Here is a 10,653-nt window from a genome sequence, read left to right on the forward strand (position 1 = left end):
CTAGATCTTAGTCCAAAACTCTTGAATGCCAACGAGAACTGAAAAAAAATGAACCTGCGACATGATTCTCATCCACCCCAATCTTCAAACCGATTCTGTAACTCCCAAATCTCAATCAAGTTTCCTTTTGTTCTTTACAACAATCAAGTTTCATGATACCTCGAAGCGTACCCTTCCTATGAGGCAAAACAGGAGTCATCATGTACCAAAATTCCAGGATAGCTATCACTCAACTGTTCTCAACAACGACATCCATCCATGGAGAAAAAGGTTGCAGCAGTCGTCCGGTCTTCATATTCCCAAGTCACCAAAGCATTCTCTGTTCTTTCCAAGAAGATTCAGTTGTGCATAATTTATGATATTAAGAGTTTTAAAGTTAAAAGGAAAGATACGGAGAACTCACACATCTGCTGAAATAACATTTCTTTTTTATTTTGTCCCAATCAAATACAACAGGCTTTCATGTATAAAATGGCTACAGTTCTACACAAATGTTATCCAAGGAGAAATTTCATTGCGTCTCGAGATGAGATAATCCCTTGCACAAATCTAGTCATTGGTTCAATAACGACAAGCCGCCGCACCCCTGATAAGGCATATTTAGAGTCAGAAATTTAAACCAATATGCTCAATTTCTGTAAAATTGTGAATTTGTAGACTGATCTCATGTAAAATGCAATTCTCACTTGCTCCCTACATGACCATGCACATTATTTCACAAACTAATACCTGGAACAGACAATTGCTCCAACACCTCAAGCAAGGTACTTGTGCTCAAACAGGTATGACAATCTCTCCGCCCATTCACCTGATATTGCAGCTCCAAAGCCTAAAGATGAGTAGAATATACAATTATGAGAACAAATATGGTATATAATAAAGCAATGCATGAACATATTAGCAACTACCACAGTAAAGTTTGAAGTTTACCGGGCAAATGATTGATGATGTGTACCAACATGCCAAGCAGGCTGTTGACCTCACTGATTAAATTATTAATGAAACATATGTTATATTTAAATGAGCGATTGGAGACCAGCCTGGACAGTTAACTTTCTTGTTTTATTTATTATCTTTTTCACAGTTCTGAATTGAACATCATAACAGAAAGATATGTGTCATCTGTTTATCTAATACAATGCACGTCATCATAATGCAGGTGCCCATAATGTATACATGTCAAGGAAAGGGTGATTGTTACAGTTCAAAAGAAAGAGGGAGGAACATACATGCTCCACGGTCACCTGCTCAAGTTCAATGCGAGTGTAAACATCATTTTTTGCCAGAGCCATGATATCACTGTAGAAACAGGTTAACATTGGAAATTTAATTGTTCCAAGTGAACAGCAAATATTTCAGTTGCAACGTAATTGCATCAGCTATCTTAAATTCTTAATCTGTTCTCTTACATCAACCCAAGTTTTTCTGGAGCATCATATCGAAAACATTACAAGGATCAAATGAGAAAAATAAGGAGACAAATTAGCAGATGGACACGAAAGGCGAAGATTCTTTGGTTACACCAAATTTACCAGAAATAAACCAAGACTTCAAAATGGATCAAAAAGTTTAAAGGATGTTTCAACTTTCAAGACACGGCCACAGTACATCCATACTGTTGTTCTATCTTAGTAAAGAGACCCACACAACTGATGTGCAGATGACAAGGAAAGCACTTCACATTTAGCAGCCAGAGAAGATGGCCATTACAATGGTAAAACTAGTGTGCCCCTTATCCTTTAGCAGCTTAGGATGATGATCAGAAAACAGGAAGCAGTGCTGGTAAGATATGTCTAAGTCTAACAACTAAAATTCTAAAAACTGATAATGCTAACAAGATACCGAGCCAACCTAACCAGAGATATGAAGTCACAAGTCAACTTTTTATAATCTGAGTACCACTGAAAATGGGTAAGTAGGTCATGTCTATATTGTGGGAAAGTGAATAGATACACGAATAAGATGAAAAAGGCAGTAATAGTTAATAGTAATACGCAGGCATTACTAATAATAGCTATAAAGGGTGATCTTTAGGATTTCACAGACTGAGCTTTACAAAATCACAAACTTTTTTATGTTTTTCTCAAGTCGCATCACAATTTCTCAAATACGAATATAACAAGGAATAGCTAGCTTCCCATTAAAATAAGTAGCAGGTAATGATTATATCTTATCATATGCAAAAAGATCTTGGCAGTGTTGACCTTTTGGGGGAGGAAAGGCTTATTTTAGGGTGCATTATGTCATGCTACAAAGGTTAACAGACTGTTCAAGCATATCAATACAAAGGAGCATAGCAGTATAGCAACATGACGAAGAGAATGTAGAGTATCCAAACCTGAGTGAGTAGACATCAAGAAGGGATCCATTATCATCAACTATAGGAATTGAGCTTACTCTATCTGGAGGACAAAAAATATAACAAGGTAATGGTTAATTCAGTACCTATTGCTTTGTAAGGATGAAAAATAGTATTCTATTACATCAGCAAGTCCAGAAGTAGCAGAAATGGTTCAAAAAGGATCAGGCTTAAAGGAGAACCTCAAATTCAAAAGATAACTTAATCCTCATTAAGCATCTCAAAAAGCCAGAGCGAGGCAGGCACAGCACCTCACCGGTCCCAAAGATGCTGACCACACATTTGAAGGTGTATGTGTATGACATAGTCGTGGTTGTTGATACCATCGATGATCAGTGGGCAGTGAGGAACAGAGACAGTGCCCGGTGAAGAACCAGAAGATGAGGACATTGCACCCATTATTTTTAACTACCTAAACAACTCTAGGGAGAAACAGAACAGACAGGCGCACGGAACAGAACGAGGTAGCGGGAGAGACCAGAGGGGAGGTCCCAGAGGTGGCTGGGCAGTGGACAGGCGAGTCACCGGAAGCAGTCAAGCGGAGCAGAAAACCCTGAGGGGTTCGCTCCGGCTTGAATCAATGGTCCAGCGGAGGTAAGCTCAGGGGGCGTGGCAGCTGCAACCCTGTGGAAGAGTGGGAAAACTGGCTTTCAGCCGGCAACCACAAGGAAGAGGATGCAATGGCGGAAGCAGCCGGCAGCCACCAGGAAGAAGATGGCAACAGCGGACAGCAGGTTAGAAGCAGGCAAGCAGCTACAGCGGCAGAATATGGATGGCAAAGGCCTGCATTGCATCACGGAGAGGAGAGATCGATACAAGGAGGGAACAACCGATTGGAGGTTTGGTTTATGTACAGAAGAGGAGATAAGTTAGGAATCTGAATACAAAAGGAAATAATAGCAAAGGTCCTACTACAATCCAACTATCTCACTAACAGGGATAATCCTCAATTTTGTATTTTAAGCATTTCAAATGCACTCGAGTGAGGTCACATCACAGTTTTGTAGTGTTAAGTTTTATGTGTGAACCCCTAGAGTTGACAATAACCATCAAATATCAAATGTTACCACCTCGCTAAATTCTTCAACCGGGTAGAGCAGACATGGTATCTTTACTCCTACAAAAGAGCCAATTGGTAGCGGTGATCCATCACCACCGTACATCCTTCTATTGTAAAAAACTTCTCACCTCCTTGATACAGACAATAAAATGTATTAAAGGATTAAGTTAATAATGATGTTTGGAACCAAAATTGAGATAATATTGCTTATATAATAGTGTTTTTAATCTAATTTATCTTCAGCAACCAATCAAATTTATTTTACCCGTAGCAACACAAGGCCACAAGGGCATATTTAGCTAGTACAAAAAAAATTATATAGGAACCAGAAATGTGTTAGTCCTCGCAACATTCTCCAATGTGAGGCGCCATAGGAAACTTTGCACGAAGGTAAAGCTAGAATGACGGTAAAGGTGATATAGCTTAGACTCCAAAAACGCTATAGTGCAGCAATTCAAAACCTTGCCTTTTTCCTTTTGACAGGTTCACTCATAAAGTCTTAAATCTTTTAGAACTTCTGTGGTGCTACAATTTGCAAATGCCATGCAACAGCATAACATTGAAAGTACATGAATTGTCGCTAACATCAATGTATTATATTGCTACCACCAGTTTTATATTTCAACAAACTTCCCTAACATAACAATCACATATCCAAATATGCAGACGATGTTATTGATTAGTATTGTCGACTCCAGGGGTTGACACCCAGACCAATGTTTTCCATGTTTAACTCAGACTGTACAAAAGCCAGTATTATGTAGTTTATCACAATATCCAAATCTGCAGATGCAGGTTAGATATCCACAGTTTCGTATCATGTTTCAGCATTAGAGAAGAAAATTTAGGATTTACATATCGTGTGTAAGGAAATGAAGACTGCGTATATGTGTTCTTGCAAGTACAATTTTGTGGTTATTTCTTCATATGCCAGTATTGTATCTCCACGACAATGTTTCCTGGAATCCAACAGCTAAAATCTCATGATTATATTTCATAAATACTGTAAGTTCAGTGTTTCAAAAGTACTTGGTACCCCCCCTGTCCATAAATAGATGTCACAGACAGGGGCACATTCTCAGTATGCAACTTTTTGACCGTTACTGTCTATACAAATATCTTAGTAAAAGAAAAATCCAAAATCGTTATACAATTAGAATAGTTTCGAGGATCCCAATCTAATGGCACGTTTTCACCTAACAAGTACTCCCTCCGATCCTAAATTCTTGTCTCAAATTTGCCCAAATATGGATGTATCTACTCTTAAAGGGCGTCTAGATACATGTAATATTTCGACAACAATTTAGGATCGGAGGGAGTATAATATTTCTCTATATATAACTCCCTCCGATCCATAATAAGTGTCTCAGATTTTGTACTAACTTAGTACAAAGTTGTACTAGATCTCTAAGACACTTATTATGGATCGGAGGGAATAATTAGAAAAGGGATCAGATTACATGTTAGGAAAAACCAAATGGTATAGCCAGCGAGGAATTGGAATTAGCACCACGAAAGAGAGAGGCCAAATTGGAGTTTCTTAAGGCAGCTTTCAAGTATTCAATGTTTGCTGTAAAAGATGAATACTAATGTGATGTCTGCACGACCCTACCTACAACCTATGATGTTACAAGTTCGGAGCCTTTTTGTACAAGTCACAACGTACATTTATTTCAGACCATGCCTGTTGAATGAAATTGTTTATTTGCATTGTTCCAGGAGGAACTAACCACATAGTTAATTTGATTCTGTAGCCAACAATCACGGCAATATGTTCTTATGGATCAAGTGGGGAAAATAACATAAACAGCCACATTTGAGATGCCAATTATATAGTACTACCTTCAAGCAGGAAATCCAGGCAGGAAATTAGAGGAGCACTCAGTCGCGAGGTTCTAAGCTGTCTATTACTTGTCCTGCCAGTATGTGGTGACCATGTACCAATGGGAATACTGCCAATCTGATTTTGCAAAATGGGGAAACCTTCATGCCATTCTTGGAGCTTTGAGCAAACAACTAAATACATCATCAAGATAGAAGTGAGCCCAAGTTCGGATGCAGGTAAAATTAACTATGAGAATGATCATGGTATCATAAACAATGCCGTACATTTCAAAATCCCTGGAAGGCTTGCCAGATTGAGTAAAGGCATCCCTGATGTATCTGTCGAGGACTTGAAGATAGGAACTGAAGATATTTCATTTTGTATTATAGTTAGTGCCACCTCCCTCAAATTATCTGAATCCTTAACCTGAAGAAAGAAAGACATGTAGGATTATAAGGAAGAAAATTATTATTTCACATCAATCTTAGAATTAACATAAAGGCATGATGGGCTTGGAATAGCCAAGGCCCATATAAGGAATTATAGATCAGCTAATAATCATAATGCTATCACATTCCAAAAGTAGAAGACGGTTAGCCACGCAACCCTTGTCCCTTATCCACAACAGCAGTTCATTCATCATTGGCTTCTACATTTTTCTACACATACTTTGACAGGTTTTTGAACAAATGGTGGCAGCATTTCCTAGTGTCCATTTATCCAATTTTCAAGATATCCATGACCTTGTACATCTTCTGTCCAAAGATGGCATTAAGCTTAGAATTGTATTTCCTGAGCATATAATTCTTTTCCTACTTTGACTATGCTGATTTTGACAACTTTTTACACAACAAATCAAATGAGAGAAGTCTGGAAAATGCAAGGGGCAATACATGAACTAATGGCCTTCTCTGCATGGCTGCAACATCAGCCCCCCCATAATACTGCAGTTTTGCTTCTTTCCAAGCAGAAACTGAATGCATTTCAAGCTCTTCATGGCCAAGAACTCGAATGTTTCTCTGCAACTGCAAAACGAAGGCTTAGTAAAACATGAAGTGCCTGAAAAGGGAGAAATACAGTAATTTCGATCTCACCTTTCTCAAAATTAATACAAAGTCAGATGCAGTTAGCATGCCTGTTATGGTTCCCTGACCATCATCCCAGAGAGGAACCAAAGCAAGGCCCTAAAACAAGAAAAGTTAAATTGTTTACTAGTCTTGTGACATTTAGTTGAAAGAGGAATCACGTGTTGGTCAGTGGACCACATGATACATGAACACATCAAGGACAAAGAAGAATTTGTCAGATAAATAAAACCTAAAATGGAACTACTGATATTTTTTCTCATCTGACTTTCTAGAATGGAGGCAAGTGACGATAATAATTCCTTTATTCAAGGTCAAGATAAAAGAAATTTCTGCTTCTAGACGAAGAGTTCATGCACCCGTAAAACGTACAAGGAAAAAAAGGAATTGCACCTAACAATGATGCCAATAGTCATGATGATCCAATACAGGAAAGTTCAAATGGGAGTAAACCAGAATTTAAAGAAAAAGATATAAAAGCACACTGACAATTCTTGCAAAAGCATACCTCATCATGCATAATGTTAAATGCTTGCTTGACAGGAAGCCGGCCATCCAAAATTGCTATCTGAAATGCTTATGAAAATTGATTATTTGTATATCTAAAACAAGGTCTTGACCACAAAAGAAGGAACTGACCTTGCTAGAAACAGGAACAACATCATATATGGTACTATGTAATAATATTTCAGACACTCGATGGCGGAAAATTGCGATCTGTACGCCAGAGTTTTGAGGTGATGGTTCTGGTGGCATCTGTTTGGAGGTTTATGGCATTCATACATAATTGAGCATTAGTATCTAGGAAAATTCTGCTAATTATGTAAGACAGAAAATAAAATGTGGAACTTTGGCACGTACTGTTGTCAAAATAATACCCTCGTCCATATTCATTCTTCTGGGGGAAGATAGCTCTTGCTGCACTGCCAGGTGTGTGTTATTTTCCACAAGTGTGACAAGAACTTCATTGCTGATCAGTCCATATTCATCATGTACGACAGGTTTTGTGTCATCACATCTCCAGACACCATCAACCAAAAATCGGTACTGAATTACACCAAAATACCACATCAATGTAAGCAAAAAAAAAGCACAAAAGCAGGAGAATATGATACGAAAATAGCAAGGCACTAGTACAGAAAGCATAGAAGAAATATACTATTTGCAAATTATTCACTACTGAGAATCATGTTCGAATACCTTGCCCTAAGAATCAAACGACACAACCACATAATGACCAGCAAGAAGTGGTAGTATATCCAATAACAAGTGAGTGAATCCACTGCAAGAATGCAATTGTTCAAACAACCACACCTAAAGTATGTTGTGAAAGAATAGCGGCAATTTTATAATTTTAGTGAATATCAAAGGGTAGTGATATAGAGGTGCATCTTGCTTGGCCGTACTTCCCAGAATATGTCTACCAATCTTAAAGCAAAACATCAAAATGCAAAATATAGTATTATTATGCAAAGATAGTTATATTGATTGCTAGGTGTGCTAAGTGACGATTCAAAAGATCTTACGGAATGCTAAACAAAAAATTACTGTTATGGCAGTCAATGCATGGAAAGTTGAGGACAAATTTGGTATAAATTCACATGTGAATAGCATCCAGCGAAAAAGAGGGACAATAAGAAAAACTAGAAAATGTGAAATAAATGGGAAATACAGAAACCTGAAAGACTAAATCTATTATGTGCAACTTAAGTGCCACTAAACACTGTACGTTATAAATGGCATTAGAGGACGACATTGATGCTGCAACTGTATAATCAAAGACATCATGTAACACCTGCAGCTTCTTGTCTGGAGCTATGGAGATAGGAGAACAGTGAGCTTGGTCCCACTATTCAAACTGCTAAGTATGCCCCTAATTGCAGTATTATACACTGTTGTAAGCCTTTAACGATTAGTATTTCTTTATGGACTAAGTTCACAGTATTAAATGCATGTCTATGGAACTGGTAGGACTACAGACAATGAATAAGGCAACTTGAATTCGTATAACCTCTGTACAAGCAAAAGTGTAAAACTAGGTCAAAAGCTAATGAATGGTGCAACTGAAACAACGGAACCAACTTTCTTTCTGACCATAAAAAGATTTTTTTTTCCTTTTGTATTCTACTCTTTAAATGAGTGGAAACACTATCAAAAAAAATTCAAGTACCAGAGTTTTGTGATAAAAACCCTCACATATACAGCATATATCCATCTCCAACCTAAAACCTAAGACAATTATACTGAGTACATGATTTTGTTTTGAACTTTTGAGCCTTAAAATTTAGTGTTTCTGTGTGGACTAAGTTCACAATATATCGATGGCTATGAAACTGGTAGAACTAAAGACTAGGCCAAAGCTAATGAATGATGCAGCTGAAACAACAGCACCAATTTCCTTTCTGTCCCACAAAAGGCGAACTATGTTTTCTTTTTGGTATTATATACCCTATAATGAGTGGCAGTACTATCACACATTTGTTAGCTACCAGAATTTTGTGGTATAAACTAAAAAGATGTCATATATCCATCTGGCACTTAAGTCTAAGATGTTATAGTCAAACAAGACATCAAGCATGTTATACCATAATACATGATTCCAGACCTAGTCCTTCTGATGATGTCTAACCAGCGATTTTTCATCTGGGTGCTGCTTGCTACAATGCAAGACAGTCACTAAAAGCAGTCGAAATGTCAGATTAAGACTCGACAGTTAGAAGTGCCTGACATTAGTATACTACAACCCATGATCATTATGCAGATTTTATAATCTCTGTGTGCATTTCACGTAAATCAGTAGTTCAAACTTCACTAGTTGTATAAGTCTGTGAGTTATCTACCTGCCGCACTGCCGGAGAAATGGGTACAGCTGCTGTGCATGAAATAGCTCATCCCAAGAACCGGCCACATCCTCACTTGTGTATCAACAACCACGGCTTCACTAGTTCTTCCGTGGATATATGATCGAATGCATTGCGCCAGCACTTCTAGAAGGTCATCCACCACCACAACTACCAACTGACACCAGGGCAAGAAATAAAACCAACCTGATCAGAAAAACCTGATCAGCCCTCCCCAACGACAATTCGATCACGCCGGTGTTCTAAAAAATAACCAATAGCCCCAACAAGCATCCCAAACTATAAGTAACAAGCCTAGCACACCCCGACACCCGTAAAACAGTGCAACAGCACACAAATACATAATCGTAGGGAAGAAACGAGCGCAATTCGAGCATATCCCACCTGATAAACCCCCGGGGGAAGATCGAACACCACCTGGAACTCGGTCCCGACGAGCCCCATGGGGCACTCCCTCCACCTGCGCGCGCGCACACAAGAAGAAGGTGGGGAAAATCAGCATTACCACCACAAAAAGATCCCGCCTCTCGGCCACCAAGATCGATCTCTACGGCTTACCCGGTGAAGCTGCCACAGAAGGAGGCGCGCTGGCCGCCGTAAGGCCACGCGAAGCGGCGCAGCACCATTGGAGAAGCCCGGGCCAAGAACCCTAGCAGCCTTACCGCGCCCCTGGCGCCGAGGCTGGGCCTAGCTAGTAGAGCCCCGAGTCCATCCAACAAGTAGCCCGGATTGGGCTGAGGTACTAGCAGCAGGCGAGGGACAGGGGATGTTAAGGATTGGTATCGAGGTAAAAGGGAGGAAATTTGGTGCGAGGGACAGACAGGGGAGGGAGGCGGAGATGGAGAAGCGAGGGAGGAGTGAAGAAAGAGAGAAAAAGCGTTGGTGTTGGTGTTGGAGTGTGTGTGTGGGCGTTGTTTTGTTCGCTTTCGCTTTGGTTGGTTTGGGTTGGAGTGTAGAGTGAGTCTATACTGTGTTGATGTGTTTTCTTTCTTATTTTGCCTTTCTTTCTGGATGATTTTTTTCGTGGTTTTGGGTGCGTTTGTGGTGTTCTTGGTCTTGGGCCGGCAGGTGATCATTGGCCGTTGCTTATGGCTCTTTGTGGTTCTTCTCCACACTTTTTTATGATTGGATCATCTTGGTTTTTAATGCTTTGAAACTTATTAACGGTTTGTACTCAGGGAGACTTTTTAGTACAATGCTTTGAAACTTATTAACTGTTTGTACTCAGAGAGACTTTTTAGTGCAATCCAATGTACTCCGTTGTTCCGTTGTATACAGTTCAGGGAGACTTTTTAATGTGTTGATGTCAAATAGAATAAAATAGTTAGTACTATACTCCCTTCGTTTTTTAAATTAAGACATATATTGTTTCTTTTAACCGAGCCTTTTACCAAGAATTAGTCTATTAACGATTAAAAAAATAGTCTATTAATACATAACTTTTGCGAGATAACATTGATGTC

General features: G+C 39.1%; 1 protein-coding gene across 4 annotated transcripts; it reads right to left on the bottom strand.

The window, feature by feature from the left end:
* Positions 1-68: 68 nt before the first annotated feature.
* LOC100844830 (sucrose nonfermenting 4-like protein) lies at positions 69-10,114 on the bottom strand. Of its 4 annotated transcripts, XR_732984.3 has the most exons (14): positions 9,749-10,111; positions 9,575-9,650; positions 7,191-7,376; positions 6,969-7,085; positions 6,838-6,897; positions 6,339-6,428; positions 6,138-6,269; positions 5,529-5,670; positions 5,262-5,435; positions 2,339-2,402; positions 1,230-1,299; positions 730-829; positions 404-586; positions 94-319 (listed from the first exon to the last, which is right to left on the bottom strand). XR_732984.3 is itself a non-coding variant. In XM_003579593.4 (13 exons), exons 1-13 carry the CDS (start codon positions 9,814-9,816, stop codon positions 495-497), a joined length of 1,371 nt encoding a protein of 456 aa, XP_003579641.1. In that variant the 5' UTR covers positions 9,817-10,111; the 3' UTR covers positions 97-494. The 4 variants fall into 4 exon arrangements, 2 of the variants coding, with proteins under 2 accessions (XP_003579641.1, XP_024311537.1); XM_003579593.4 differs by having other exon boundaries at positions 97-586; XR_001404796.2 differs by lacking the exon at positions 1,230-1,299 and having other exon boundaries at positions 69-586; positions 9,749-10,113.
* Between the last annotated feature and the right edge of the window lie 539 nt (positions 10,115-10,653).

The sequence above is a fragment of the Brachypodium distachyon genome, chromosome 5 (assembly GCF_000005505.3).
Source record: "Brachypodium distachyon strain Bd21 chromosome 5, Brachypodium_distachyon_v3.0, whole genome shotgun sequence".
NCBI lineage: Eukaryota > Viridiplantae > Streptophyta > Magnoliopsida > Poales > Poaceae > Brachypodium > Brachypodium distachyon.

Coding starts and splice junctions, on each gene's coding strand:
- LOC100844830 (XM_003579593.4), bottom strand. CDS start 9,816: ATGGTGCTGCGCCGCTTCGCGTGGCCTTACGGCGGCCAGCGCGCCTCC. Junction 7,086..7,190: donor AGGGTATTATTTTGACAACA/GTACGTGCCAAA, acceptor ACCTCCAAACAG/ATGCCACCAGAACCATCACC. Junction 6,898..6,968: donor TTGTTCCTGTTTCTAGCAAG/GTCAGTTCCTTC, acceptor TAAGCATTTCAG/ATAGCAATTTTGGATGGCCG.